Source organism: Oryza brachyantha, chromosome 6, assembly GCF_000231095.2.
Source record: "Oryza brachyantha chromosome 6, ObraRS2, whole genome shotgun sequence".
In the NCBI taxonomy this organism is placed as follows: Eukaryota; Viridiplantae; Streptophyta; class Magnoliopsida; order Poales; family Poaceae; genus Oryza; species Oryza brachyantha.
Genome location: NC_023168.2, coordinates 20,248,362 through 20,263,520, shown reverse-complemented (window position 1 = coordinate 20,263,520; position 15,159 = coordinate 20,248,362). Strand labels below are relative to the sequence as shown.

At 40.7% G+C, this 15,159-nt stretch overlaps 2 protein-coding genes across 3 annotated transcripts; one reads left to right on the top strand and one right to left on the bottom strand.

The window, feature by feature from the left end:
- Positions 1-78: 78 nt before the first annotated feature.
- Positions 79-9,369, bottom strand: LOC102721459 (DNA repair protein REV1). 2 transcript variants are annotated; one of them, XM_006657219.3, is made up of 21 exons: positions 9,070-9,369; positions 8,806-8,921; positions 8,643-8,719; positions 7,479-7,990; positions 7,064-7,195; positions 6,285-6,417; positions 6,102-6,190; positions 5,969-6,019; positions 5,661-5,864; positions 5,241-5,360; positions 4,858-4,950; positions 4,043-4,102; positions 3,873-3,959; positions 3,716-3,799; positions 3,337-3,409; positions 3,158-3,226; positions 2,124-2,228; positions 1,591-1,967; positions 888-1,465; positions 661-721; positions 79-551 (listed from the first exon to the last, which is right to left on the bottom strand). In XM_006657219.3, the coding sequence occupies exons 1-21, from the start codon at positions 9,367-9,369 to the stop codon at positions 510-512; spliced, it is 3,363 nt and encodes a 1,120-aa protein (XP_006657282.2). In that variant the 3' UTR covers positions 79-509. The 2 variants fall into 2 exon arrangements, with proteins under 2 accessions (XP_006657282.2, XP_015694364.1); XM_015838878.2 differs by having other exon boundaries at positions 5,241-5,326; positions 5,744-5,864; positions 9,070-9,233.
- A 2,367-nt stretch (positions 9,370-11,736) lies between these two features.
- Positions 11,737-13,838, top strand: LOC121054709 (ethylene-responsive transcription factor 3-like). The gene has a single exon (XM_040525146.1). The coding sequence runs from the start codon at positions 11,776-11,778 to the stop codon at positions 12,697-12,699; it is 924 nt and encodes a 307-aa protein (XP_040381080.1). The 5' UTR covers positions 11,737-11,775; the 3' UTR covers positions 12,700-13,838.
- The last annotated feature ends 1,321 nt before the right edge of the window (positions 13,839-15,159 follow it).

Here is a 15,159-nt window from a genome sequence, read left to right as displayed (position 1 = left end):
TGTAATATCAATCTATCTTTATAATTTTGTTAAAAAAATTATTAACTAAATGTTTTATGACGATCTCCGGCCATGACGATTTGGCATCACGGTGCTAGCATTGAGGGTGTCAACATCTGTTCTGATTGTATCAGTATGAGACTTGACAACAATTGCCAAGCTCACCCCATTCTTGTGCATTCCGCAACTAAAAGATACTTCAAAGACAAATTTCTTTTACATACTGCAGCCTGCATACTGTCGTCAATGTAGTAGTAGTGCTAGTAATAATATTCGCTAGTATATTTACATGTATAAAGGATAGCTTTGCAGGCTCGCAACAAGACAAATCAGGAGAACCACAGTCCATTATGGTTAGCCTGTCAGCCGCCCAGCACGAGAAATTGTGGATTCAATGAATCATTGCAGGAACACGTTGGACTCATCATCGAGGTTTAATCAGAGCAAAGATCACAGGTAATCTTGGCCATTTCGACAGCAAAATGGCTAACTGTGCTTGAACATTAAAACTAGAAATGTAGTATGCCACCATAATGCTGACTGACAGAATCCTACAAAACGATCAAACAATTACATAAATCTGAGAGCAAAGTGCTTGAAAGGGTGACTATTACACATATGGATGTGCATCATATGACCATTAAACGAGCAAAGTTTTACCTGTAGGAGAGGTAGAATGCTATCATGCAATTCCAGAAAAAGTTCTGATGCTGATGACAACCTACATTGGGAGAAGTTCTGTAACTGAGAACAGAGTGTAATTTCATGACTAACAATAAATACAGATGTTCTGTAAGCATGCAGATCCTCAGATCCTGGTTTGCATTTTGCAGTCATTTTCAGGGCAAATTCATATCTAATGATGCTTGCGTAGTTGTATGATTTACCTTTTTAAAAGCCGGAAACATTTGTGGAGCTCTTCAATATCAGATGCAACTTTTAGATGTATATACTGTTTAAGAAATTCAGAAAGGTGTGCAAGTGTTACGTTCCATTCTTCGCTGCCTGAGTCAGGGCAAAGATGAAGGTAGGGAACTACATATTCTAGAACAGAGGATAAAGGTTGACTGGAGATGGAGTCTGTGTATTGCTTTGCAATGACCTCTAGTCTCAGGCAACTGCTAACTCTGAACTCTTCAATCCATTTTTCAGAATTCCTTGGCGGGAGACAAATCTCTCGCTGTTTTGGATCATTGCCTTTTTCGTTCTCAGGAAATTCGTTTTCAGCAACAGTTGAAGTGCTGCATGTAGGAACCCCTGATCTGTGCAATGGAAGCGTGTTAAACAAATCAGCCTTCACATCCTCAGGTAATTCCTGCAGCACCGTAACGTCTGCCTGGCTTAGAGAATTAGGCATGAAATCATGCTGTATGGCACTTTCTCTTGGTATATCAACCAATTCACTAGCTCTTGAACATGAAGCACTGGAATCATTTACTCCAGAGAGTTGTTCCCCTGAAAACCCCTAATAGAGTATAGCAACAGGCCAACAGTAAGAATAGTAGATCGATGGTTCAAAACATGTGTATAAAGTAGCAGTTTGAAACGTGTGCTTGCAAAGTTCTCTTTCAAATTTATTGATCATCTTACCTTAATTTCTGTTTCCTTTTTAAAATGAATGGGGTCTTTGTGCCCTCCATCTCCATGCAGCTTTGCGTCGAGAACAGGCACAAGATTCTGAGTAACTGCCTGAAAAGCAGGAGATTTTATATCGTTTTCTTTGGCTTTGTCACCACTGGTTATGCCTAGAAAACCATGCAATTCTCCCTTGTACATGTCATTCATCTCAGATATTATCTCTGGAGGAAGGTTCTTGAGGACTTCCAAATCAAGTTCAGGCAATGGTGGCAGCTCAACACCATGGACTCTAGTAGGTCTGTCACTTGTAAGGTTCACTTCTGACAAATGAGACGTCCCCCCTATAGATGACCCTCTGATGCTTCCTAAACCTTGCTGCTCACTCATTGCTACACAAGTTCCAACCAGTCCAAATCTTTTAAAAAGAATCAATAGAACAAAACAAAAATGCAAATTCAAACGTTCATGATGTGAACTAACATTACAGAAAGTGCATTTGTTACAGAAATTACAGCTTGGCGTGACAGGAAGCAGATGTCCCATACCTGCATCATCACCGCTTTTGAGCAAGCAAGCTTTCTCACTGCTGTGTTTCTTGAGCATCTCAGATGGCGAAACAAGCCATGATTCAAGCATATTCCCTCGTGGTGCTTCATTAGAGAAAAAACAATTGTAACGAGCTTAGTGTCTAGAAATCAAACAAGAATGAGTAATAACATACTTTGAAGACTGATGGCAGTGACAGTGGTAAGTTATCATAAAGTAGAAACAGAATGTGAGTGATAATAACTAACAAATTGTTAACTCAGTGCATAAATTCAAGGCAACTTCAAATATTGCTTAAAAGTTAAAAGTACATGTTGCATGATGGGAAGATCACAATGTTTCATAAAGCCTACAGCAACAAGTGAGGCGACTACAGTTGCATAGGGCCAAGAGCCATCATCCCAATTATGGCGGTACACCACAGTCAACAATTTCAATATACATGTACACTAAGATATACCACATTAGCTACTGATAAATCTGTGCAAAAATCTATTCCCCAAGAAGTTGCTTTATAAGCAGTAAGGCCAATATGCTTCAGTTTTTAACCTGGTGTTGTAGTATAACGACAATGTATTTGAGCAAAATGGTGTATATTATAGTCAGCTTTGCCCATAATGTCGACAGCAACAACTAACAAGAAAACCCGCTAAGTTCCATATGGGCCACTCCCAACATATTTAGCTTGATACACCATATTGATCCCCTCAAGATTTCCTACTGAACTCCTGCGTGCTTTTTTTCCCTGTGCAACATTATGGCATTCTCTTTAGAAAGCACTCACCTTGGCATCATCTACTGGAAAGCGCCTGTAGTTAATTAGTAGGGAAGTGGGAAGTCTACATTTGCTTTCAATGTTTAGACAAATTTTAATATGCATGGCTTATAAACTAATTAAAATGCATAAAGATCAGGATGGCATTTTGTACATCAGCACTGAAATGAAAAGGATACTTACACTGAACCCAAAAAGACTTGGTTCAACATTATTAAGAGAAACAGAATAAAGAGGAATCAAATAGTTACAATATACCTCCCTGAGCTAAATCTGCATGCTCAAGCCTTGAAATTTTTAGCCCAACTCCCCGAACTTCCTTCACATCTACCATATGATGTTGTACAACTTAGTCTTCAGAAAAGTAATGACAACGGAATACAGTTTCCAAGAGATTTTTGTTGCAGGGTTTCTATAGTTAAAGCCCTACAACTTACCAACACGGAATGATGCAAATAATTGTTTTGCAATTCTCTGAAGGGTGACTAAACTGTCAGTTGCACCTGCAATCTTCAATTAGCAAAGGAAGGAAAGAAAGATCAGAAAGTTAAGTGAAGGCACAATGCACTGATAAAGTAACTCATGTTGTGATTAAAAAATAAAATGGCAAATGAGGTGAAACATGTGTACTGCAGAACTGATGACCCATTTCACAGGATAGCACTCTCTTAGCACTCATTTCCATGGACAAAATTATAACACAGCACCCATTTCCATGGACAAAACTATAACACAACTACACAGAATAACAAGTCAACATAAAACACAGACAAAACTAACTAACAAATGCATCTGAATGCATCTTTCAGCCCTTACCGTCATAGACCGACTAACAGTTTCACAGTCACCACATCCCATAAACTTGATTGGCTCTCCAGCACCTTTCCTTCTTGTTTTCAACTTCAAGGCAAAACAAATCAGTTATTATCCTTCACTCAACTTTATAGAAAAGAGTACAGTCTGTAGAAATAACCTTAAGGGTAATAGTACGACCCTGTACTCCACAACCTTCCAACCGTAGACAAACCTCCTTGCTGAGGTTAGCAAGAAAATTCTCCGCCTGCAAACAAAACAAAAGAGGTCAAAAACAAAAAATACATAGCATCACAGTGATACATTACAAAAGAAACAGAATAAGCTCACATCTTTGTTAGTATTAAATCTGACTCCCCAATTGACCTCAGCACCGACAGATTTTGTTTCCTACAGTATGTGCGAAGCAAAGAAGTTATGGATTTGATTATTCCATTCCTAATGACAGAGACCAACACAGTGCATGCTACATCCCAGAAGCAACAAAAACAAACAAATGCAAGCCCTTCTATGCCTATAAGAAGCAACTTGTCCATATTAACAGAGGAACATATTATTCATAGCATGTAAGGAGTGTACTGTCTTCAGCTTTTGCTGATGCAATGTTGCAACATATCATGTGTGGTACACAGGACTTATCAGGAAAGCACAGCTTTGCATATAAAATAAAAAGGTGAAAATCCATATTTGCAGGAGGGAAGAATGTTGTGTACTAAATTGATAGTTACAAAAAAATTCATTTCCCCCTGAAGGCTATTGTGTCCCCAGACATACTTCAAGAACACTTGGATATTTTGTTGAAATGGTTGCAAAGGGAGCAACTGTATAAATCATAACTAAAGAACCAAGATCAGCTTAATCTGATGTCATACAGAAGGCATACATATTTCTTTCGGGTTTTGTCCCCTTGTACCCACAAGTCATGGGCATACTATCTGTCCGATCAAATCAGAAGAAAACATAAAAAAACAGTTGGTTCAAAATCTGTAAAACCAATGAGTTAACAGCAAGTGGTTGTAAGAAAGCATGCACATGATATCAACACCAAAGTGCAAGACTAACATGAAAGTTACACGTTCCCACCTAAATAACCTTGAAAAAAGAAGTGCAGATGCTCACAACAAAAACAACTAAGCAACTTCTACCTGAACAGCTTCAACAACTGAATGATCAATTCCTCTACAATAATTCCATAACGTATCACCAATCTTTTTACCGAAGTCCTTATATAGAGCTTCCTGCATAAAAATGTTGGCACAGTAGTAGATTTGTTGAAGGACATCAGTTAAAAAAAAACATTCCGTTTCTGAAATTCTAAAGCTCAGAGGATATGATAGAGCAAGACAGGACCATCGCATGGCACATAACCAATACCTCATTGAAATTGTTGAGAAAAAAGAACTAGTACACAGTTTATTCTGCATTTGTAAAAGGAAAACTAAAACTTCTCGATTGGTAAAGTCTATTAGTTTACATGAAGAAGCAGGATAATTATATGTTAAACAACACAAATTCGATGTTGGCGAACCTTTGGTATGTTGCGAAGTTGGCCACAGTATTCAACTTCTCTGCTTTTCAATTTGTCAGAGACTGTATGACCAATGCCTGGGAGTGCTTTGATAGACAGAGTGTTTAAATAATCAACAACCTGTAAGAAATACATGTTGCTGTCAGACAAGTTGCATGCCCTTAAAATTGTAGGCTGCTAAATGAGACAAACAGAACTCTCACAAAGATGAAATAAAAATCCATTTAGAGGGAGTGGATGCACCTTAGATATTTCAACAACTAAGTCATCAACCATAGCTCTAAGGGGCCATTTTGAATGAGAAAACATGTAGGAAACAGAGTAACTCATCTAGAACTCCTATACATAAAAAGATTTCCTTGTTCCAAACAGGCCACTGTAAGTTTAGAATGGGCATAGTGCAACTTAGCATGCATGTACCTTCTCAGATGAAATAAAGCACTGTCCATTTGGCTTTGCAGATCTGGTGGCTAAACGAGCTAGGAGCATGTTTCCGGCAATACCTGCACTAGCAGAGCACTTTGTTGTACCAAAAATCTCATTCCTGATTTTCTCTGTTACTTCCTCTGGATTATCATGTAAGCATTCAGTCATATCCAGAAAAGCTTCATCGCAACTCAAAGCCTATATGCATAAATTGTTAGACTTGTAGATGCTTATGTGATAATAAGGGTGAGGATGCATCATTATATATACAAGTTTATAAGCATGGGTGATACAGCACAAACCTGAACTTTGCTGCAATATTTATGCAAAATACCATAGAACTGGTCAGCAACCTGCAGAAAAATCCAACATATCAATCCTAACAAAAGCAGTATGCCAACAAAAAAATTGAAGAGGAAGAATTGACAGGTATACCTCCCCATATGCATCAAAATCATACGGAACAACCATTAGGTGGGGACACCGAGCTTTGGCGTCTCTAACAAACATGCCAGCCTTTATCCCTGGAATACACAAAACAGAGCAATGTCATGTTCAAAGGTGTTTGTATAACCAGATTTGGAATCCTGAGGCAAACTTTGGATAAAATAAATGCACCATAGTTTCGTGCGGGATAGTTTGCAGATGATATTTCTGCAGTTCCCTTAGGATTGTCAGAATGACAAACTGCTACTGGCTTATCATGCAGCTCTGGCTTATTTCTGATGACAACTGATACAAAAAAGCAATCCTGGGATTGAAGAATAGTTATGTCAAAGATCAAGGCCATAGGTATATTGCAGAAAAGTTATGCCAAGGATCAAAATAAACAAGTAAAGTTAAACAAAAAAATAATCTTCAGTTTTCAGTGAACAATACAGTGAGTGATTGAAATATGTGACTTAAACTGAATTTTTGAAATTTAAGTTTAATGCATGTTATTCTGTACTGCTGCTAGCCTGCTAGTCTGAGGGAAGATCTCATTTTCTTTTCCACACAATCCAATGAGAGCAACATATACTCATGATTAGATTGACACACATTTGCCAATTCATGCCATAACGGCGTATAGTCACCAGTTTTTGCATTACCATGTTCATCCCAAAAGTTAATGTGTTCTTTACTAGATTGTTGTTTTTCATGCCTGTTCAATTTACAGCTAGATAAGAAATCGAACTGCAAAAATTGCAGAAAGGTCATGCTCACAAGTACAGAGCATTCTTCTTTTTGCAACCAAACTAAAAGATCCAAACGTCATGAAGTAATATGCATTAGTACAACTAAAACTACATATCATATTTATGTTTTGGAAGATTGATAGAGAAAATGTTTTTCTCATAGAAAATTAACATTAAAAAATAAAAGACACAGCTTATAGCAAAGGGATTACAAATTACCATATCAATATGAATGATCGTTCTGTTTCCTGAATGATCACCGTTCCCCTTACTGCTTTTAGCCCCTAGTAAATTTGAGAAGCGCTTGCGGTACCTATTTCTCCAGGTCCCAATGAAATGCAGTCGAGAATACTAAATTATCAAGTAAGAGCAGCACAAAATTAAACATATAGAACATTTAAGAAAAGTATATCTGATGATATCATAAAACGCAAGTAGCAGACAGAATGGAATACTCAACATGATAGCCAGCCCTTGCCAAAACTCAAAACAAGATTTATGCACAACCCCTTATTAGACCAAAAAAAACCAAGGCTTTGTAATAGTTCTGGGACTGAACCACAATAGTACCAAAAATAAAGTAGCAAAATGGAAATGGAAAAATCAAATATGCTAAATTGTTCAGATAACTTGCCTTAAAATAGTTCTCTACAAAATTTGGATCTGTGAGGGTTGAATGTGTCCGACTAGAAGATCTAGTTGCATTTCTATCCATTGAATCTAAAGACAAACGGCTGTCCATAGAGCTTGTACTGCACAAGTTTGAACACCTTGACCTGACATCAGGGGACTGAGCAATATCAAATTTACCATCCACACCATTATCCGTTCTCTCTGAACATTCTGTTTCACAAGCATTACCATCCTCATCAACAAAGTCTTCACTATCTTGTTCCTCAAACATAGAAGCTTTATGATCATTAGACGATAGTGAGTCATTTGATGCCTCCTCCTTCAATAATGACCCTTCCTTATCACAACCACTGTTTTGGTCTTGTGATCCCTCCTGAGCAGACGAGGAGTGTAATTCATGTCTTTTGTTTTGATCATTCAGTTCACCCTGATAATGACTTCCCGAAAAGAAAGCAGAAAGTTTTGTCTGCTTTCTGCTGGAAGAACTGTGTTGACTTATTTGATATGGAGCACCTTAGTGAAAAAAAATAAGCAGGCAAAAGAAAAAAAAACCATAAGAACAAGTGAATAAATACGAGTGGATACAAACTACATGCGGCACAACAAATCATGCAAAAAATGGCTATAGAAGCATCAACAGTGCATACTCGCATCATGATTAACTTGTTTAGTTAAGTAATTTGATAATTGACCTTGCTCATGCCAGATAATTTGGGATTTCAGCTACATGCCAATGAATTTAAATTTTCAAGTGAAGTATTTCACTAATTTCACTGTAGCTGGGAGCATATGTCCAAAAAAGTGTGAATTATAATGACTCTGAATAAAAGTTTTCAGGAAGACACCCATGACCAAACGAGTAATTGCAAAAATTCCAAAAAGTACTTTTTCATTACGAGCATCATATGAATTCAATGTGCAATGATGTGAGAAGCAACTCGATCAAACGAATTATTGGCATATTTATAGCTAGTGGCATTGTTTCATCTAAGTTCACAAGCTCAAGCAATGCCTTATGAGAAACAAACTACCCATACATCATTAACAGATGAATTGCCAACGATATGGTTTTACTTAAGTTAACGAACTCAAGCTGCAACAAGTAGGCATATCATTCAGCTAGTCAGCAGTAAACTGATAGTGAGGGAAGGTGAACTGAAACTACAGTTTAGTAGTCTGTTCTCTGCAAGGGAATCCACCACCCAGGCTGGCTTGACCACGGGAAGTCCCTTACTGAATGCTCTGCATTAAACGGCAACATGATCAACATAACTCCAAAAAAAATGCTGAGATTCCATTGATCCGTTCCTTCCAAATGCACTCTATACCTCAGATTACTCATTTTGCTATTGGGCAGGTGCGTGCAGATGATGTGCGTCACCGTATTCCTCGAGAAGTAGTTGACGAACCGCCCACCATTGTTCAGCATAATCTCCTTCAGCTCCTACCAAATCCCACGAAGTGAAACCCGACAATAAAACAATCAATTTAAATCGTCATAATCTCCATCGTTTTAGCTATAGCGATCCCTCCACCGGTATTTGAAATGCCCCCAAAAGCTTAACAAGGGTTTTGCGGGGCACGAGGGTCACCTGGCTAGAGGGCACGGTGAAGCCGTCGACGAAGATGGAGACGCCAGCAAATACGCCGCCCGCCACCTCCGCGGCGGACGTGGAGGCGTCAGCTTCGAACTGCGCGGCGAGCTTGCTGTTCTTCGCGGCCATGTAGCTCCCGAAGTCGGCGAAGGGGGAGGAGGAGAAGGCGCGGCGAGGGTTTTTGGCGGGGGCGGAGCGGCCAGAAGGCGAAGCGGGGCCATCTCCCCTCGGCCGCTTCTGGCCGGGCGAGGCGGCGGGAGACGCGCCGCCGCGGCGGCCGGAGGAGGAGGCGCTCATGGCGGGGCGGGGCGAGACGGGCCGTGCGCGGGACGGGGAATTCGGGAGCGCGCGCGACTCGAACGGCGGAACGACTCGAGTCGGACGGTCGCAACGTGCCGACGTGTAACCGACAGCCGGGCGGTGGTCGGTGGTGGGGTGGGGCTCGGCTCCGGTTCGTCCTCGTGCAGGTTTGCCCCGGGCAACGCAGTCGAATCGAGTGGTGTGATGCATCATCTGTTACACCGGAAATCGACAGGTATTCCTTTTTTTTTCTCCACGGCTTCTTTCTTTGGTACTACTACTAGTATATCTTACTTCCGTCTAAAAACATACGTTTCTATGTTATTTAATCTAAAAATATAAGGATTTCTATATTATTCAACGAAGATTAAAGTTAAGTAGAAAATACTTTAATCCACTTGATAAATATAAAATAAATGTAAAATGAGTGGAGGTGAAATGATGTCTAGGAGTAAGTCGTAAAAATTTTGTATGAGAAATGATTAATGGGATAGTAGTGCTAGTAATAATGCAAAAAAATTATATTCGTAGAATATGGTTTAAATCGTAGAAATATTTATATTTTAGATCAAATCAAGTAACTTTCATATCTATCGGTATATATTGGGTTGACGAACCTTCCCGTCATTTGGAGCTTCTATTGAGGTTGTCAATGAGCCGAGCTCAAATGAGCCAACCGGCTAGGCTCAGACCCAACATAAGTTCGAGCCGAGCTTAAATTGAGATTACCAAACATTCAGGCTATTCTTATCATTGAGAGAGTGAACGGATAAAGAAAAAAGATACGTATGGCGTCCTAAAAGATACGATTAGGTTTATATTCATGGAAAAATGGTGCATATGATGATAATTCGTCGAAGTTTGACATGATCAGATCATTTATTCCAGACAACATATACAAGGAAATTCTTAAAGTATATAATACTTTAAAGTCCCTTCACTACGATAGAGCTATAGAACTCGATGGAATAACACAATTGAGCATGTAAATATTGTGACTCACCTTTAATCATGTGTACACTGCGTAGAGCATATAGAATCAGGTACCTGTCAATAGTTTCTAGTTGCCACAGAGTACTTGTCATTTTCGAGAAATTTGTCCTTACCCGTAAGTTTTTGCTGCATAGTAATTACGTGGTTAACAAGGATCCATTCTAAACTACCTAAGAACAAGTTTAAATCTAGTAGTATAGTCAGCTGCTAGCTACATATGTCATGTAGTCTAGAGCTAATCATATGTAAAACATATAATTGTTGTCTATTGACACAATAAAAAAAAGACATGTTTTATTAAACCATATGTCCCTATTTACACTTAGTGGTCTATCACATGCATTAGTGTGCCTTATTTTTTAATTTACATGTAGTTGTGTACTATTAGTAGCCCACTCAGCCTCTCTCGTTACTTTCCTCCTCCACACAGATATCCAACCACACGCGGCATGTTTATAGTTAGCATACTCATCCTTATTAGAGCAAGTTTAATAATAAAGCCAACTTATTAGCTATAAACTCGTCTAAAATCAACCCATATAATTACATTGACTATAAGGTTAAGTATATTTTTCATCTCATATTTCTTTCTTTCACTTTTGTATTTAAAACATTTTCCATGGAGCACGTGTATACCTATCCCTTGCATAAGAACAATAGAACAATATTCTATGACATCAAGTCGTCAAGTAAGAGGACAGAGAGACTAACATGTGGAATAATGTTAGTGGCAATGTACCTCTAACTTTACATGAGAGGATCTATTTCCGAGAGCAATATCACTCCTTTTCATTATCTCTTACATCCAACTTATGTGTACTATTATACTTGCTATATTAAAAATTAGTCACTTCCTCAACATTCGTTAGCATACTTTTTTAAAATGCAAAATGTGTTTAATGGAAAATTTATCTCTATATAAGTTTATTGTAAATCCCAAACAAATCCAATTTTCTTTTTTAATATTTAATTATCGATTAATCATATTAAACACGTTTCTCGTTTTATATAACCAGCTACTTTTAATGTTTTAATCTATGCAAAGGACGCGCCCTTATAGGACCGCACGAGCCAACGCCCGGTGACTCTTGACTCTGAGCCATCAATCTACGCAAAGCAATGCCCACTAAAACAAAACAAAAAATTACGCCTTACGTCCACGATCAAACCACGCATGTCACCTCGCTAGCGAGCGAAGATTGCTTTTTTGGCAGCCACGGGAATATGCTTAAGGTCGGCCGCGCCGAACCCCAACCGAACCGAACAAATCGCCTGCCCACCCGCCGTCGCCGTAGAGCGAACGGAGCGTGACGACGCCGACGCGGGACGCCACGCAAGTCAAGCTGCCCGTAGCGGCGCGCGCGAAGGGAAGAGAGGAGAACACGCGGGCACCAGGCCGGCCGGCCCGGGATGCCGGGGCGCAAAACGATTAAAAAAACGGCGCAAAAACTAGCCAAAAACCAAACCCGCTGCGCCCGAAATCGTGGTGGTGGTGGAGCAGAGGCAAGAGCTGGTGTCGAAAGCGGCCAGCGCCACCGCGCGGAAGCGGCACGGCGCGGAGGTGAGGAGGAGAAACCAAAGGAAGAGAGGGAAAAAAAAAGGACGCAAAAAAAAAAGACGGAAGGAAACAAAAAAGGAAACAAGGGGAAAGGGTCTCAAGGAAGAGGAGGGGAAGGGGAAGGGAGACGCCACTGCCCAAACCCTAGCCGAGCGGCCCCCCCGAGCATCCCACCCTCCCCCTCCAAGCGCGCGCGCGCGCACGGCGCACGTCCGGCGATGCGGAAGTCGAAGCAGCCGCAGCCGTCGCCGGAGATCCGGTACCGCGGCGTGCGGAAGCGGCCGTCCGGGCGGTACGCCGCCGAGATCCGGGACCCGGCGAAGAAGACCCCGATCTGGTTGGGTACCTTCGACTCCGCCGAGGCGGCGGCCCGGGCCTACGACGCCGCCGCCCGATCCCTCCGCGGGCCCAACGCGCGGACCAACTTCCCCCCCGCCGCGCCGTCCGCGCCCCCGCCCCGGCCGCCGCTGCCGGCTGCCGCCACGTCCAGCCACAGCAGCACCGTCGAATCATGGAGCGGCGGCGCCCCCCGCGCCGCTGCATCCGCTCTAGCCCGCTCCTCCGCCGCCCCGATGGAGGCGGCCGAGGAAGAGGACTGCCACAGCTACTGCGGCTCCTCTTCGTCCGTCCTCTGCGAGGACGGCAGCGACGACGCAGCCGCATCTCGCGCTCCTCTGCCGTTCGATCTGAACATGCCGCCCCCTCCGGAGGAGGTAGACATGGCCGCCATGGCCGATCAGATGGGTATCCGCTATGACACGCTACTCCGCCTCTAGCTCGCAAGAACAGTATGATTTGGAGCCATGATTTGGAGGGGCGAGCTGGAAAAAGATCGAGACAATCTCAGCTCAGCTCTGCCTCGTTTCTTTTTCGGCTGATCTGACGGTGTTCTCAAGCTAGAAACGGATAATTCTTGCTTCCTTTTTCTCTCTCGTTCTTCTTTTCTTCTTTTCTTACCACGTTGATGATTCGATATGTGAATAATTGTGTCATGTAAGCTGCGAGCAAGGAAATCTGAGCTTTTCCTTATCTTTCTATGTGGTATTCGAGTGATATCGCTGTTGTTGTTTCATTAGTTGGAAAGGTAATGGAAGAAATGAAGAGGAATTATTTATTTGATGCAGTTGCTTCTGGCTACTGCTTGATATCTCAAGTTTGCATTGCTCAGATGAGCACAATATAGATAACATACTCTATGATCACAATTGTGAAAATCATATGTATCTATGCACTGCAATTTCAAGTTCTTTTAGGGATAACATCAGATGAAAGTTCTAATCTAAATGTTGATTTTGCAGTGTTTCTCCTTCATGTCTGCTGATGCCATCAATAACCTTGCTTTGCTATTGCTTGCAAGAATTCACCTGAGTGCCATTGCTTCGTTGGTCATGTTTTGTACTCAGATTTCTGCTGTATTCTGGGCTAGGAATTTAGTGTTTGTCCATTACAGTGGATATGGCTCTGGGTGTCTTATTCTGAGAAGTTACAGACTTGTATGCTAACTCCTGTGCTTCCCTAGCTTTCTCCATCTGTGCAAATATACAAGGGATCCCAATATGCCAACATTATGTTCTCTTTTCTTGTGTTTGTTTCTCTTGGCCACTATGAAGTTGGAAAACAAGAGGTTGATGTGAGCTGCAAACATGAGGCTGAAGTGAACTAGATGACCTCCCTGTGTTTCATGTTATTACATCGAGATATCGGGGTGAGCGAAGGGTCTTCTGATTGTCTGTTTAAACTTCTTGGTGCTATGTAAGTTTGGATGCAATTACCTTTTCTTTGGGTGTGTAATGCACAAATCCAGAATCCGGATAAGTAGCCATGCTGTAAGGCCTTGCTTGCAGCATAGGTATGTTGTATGCTTGCATGAATTTTATATGAACTTCAATTGTTCGGGAACATTGACTTGGACCTTACTGGAAAACGATTTGTTTTGTTCAAATTATGATCCTCAGAGCTATTTGATTATGAATATCTAGCATAGCTGGTGTTGCAGGCTTTTTAGTTGTAGATACACAGGGTTGGGATTCTTCTACTTTGAGTTGTAATTGCCTGACAAGAATCCTCTATATGTGTTGTCAAAAGTTGCTGAACTTTTGATATCGTTCGGGAAAGATACCTTTGAAACCTTTTACGGAGTATGTACATCACAACTTTGTGATGCTAGTAGTATCTGTATCTCACTGCTAGACAGAAGAGCTTTTGGTACTGTCTCTGTCTTAGCAAGAGTGCATTTTTACGTTTAAGTTTAACATATGATCGTCTGTTTTATTTGAAAAAAATTATAATTATTACTTTTATTGTTACTAGATAAAACATAAACAATATTTTATGTGTGACCATTTTTTAAAAAAACCATAATTTTTTTAAATAAGACGAACGATTAAAAGTTAAACACAAAAATCTACAAATGCAATTATATTGGGACGAAGGGACAATCAGATTGAGAATTCCTGCGAAAGTCTCAGAATAACAAATGGAAAAGTTTTGGCATGTACAGAAACTTCCCTGTGCCTTTTCAGCCTGCGGTTTAGGCTTATCTTGGGCTGGGCTGTTAGAAAGGCCAACACACACTATGGCCGACCGGCCCTCCCCCTGGCTTTCTCCCTGAGACGAATTGATCACTGATCAGCCCATGTAACCTGTGGCTCCCTTTTTTTTATCATTTTTTGAAAAGTATCTACAGTAAGATACAATGTACTCTAAGGCACCACATATTTTACACTAAAAAGTATGATATTTTAAGGGACTTTTTCAATGATGGTAAAAATGCTCTTCTAAAGAACATTTTGTTGCTTAGCCCCGTTTAGTTCCCAAAAATTTTCACCCAAGACATCACATTAAATCTTTGGACATCTAAACAGAGTATTAAACATAGATAAAACAAAAAACTAATTACACAGTCATGTGAGAAATCGTAAGGCGAATCTTTTGAACCTAATTAATACATGATTAGTCATAAGTGCTACAGTACCTGCATGCGCTAATGACGGATTAATTAGGCTCAAAAGATTCGTCTCGCGGTTTTCATACCAGCTATCAAATTCGTTTTTTCATTCTTGTCCGAAAACCCCTTCCAACATCCAGTCAAACATCTGATATAACACGCAAAAATTTTCATTTCACTAACTAAACACCCTTATTCGAACTGCCGACCTTTGCGTTCAAGATTTGCTACTACTCTGGAACGGAAGAATTTCACGAAAATATCAGCCGTGCATCACACAGTTGTTGCA

Excerpts from the sequence above, each read along its gene's own strand:
- LOC102721459 (XM_006657219.3), bottom strand. The coding sequence starts at position 9,369 with ATGAGCGCCTCCTCCTCCGGCCGCCGCGGCGGCGCGTCTCCCGCCGCC. Across the intron at positions 5,361-5,660 it reads GCTTTATTTCATCTGAGAAG|GTTGTTGATTATTTAAACAC; the intron begins GTACATGCATGC and ends TATTTCTTACAG. Across the intron at positions 1,968-2,123 it reads CAAAAGCGGTGATGATGCAG|CAATGAGTGAGCAGCAAGGT; the intron begins GTATGGGACATC and ends GAACTTGTGTAG.
- LOC121054709 (XM_040525146.1), top strand. The coding sequence starts at position 11,776 with ATGCCGGGGCGCAAAACGATTAAAAAAACGGCGCAAAAACTAGCCAAA.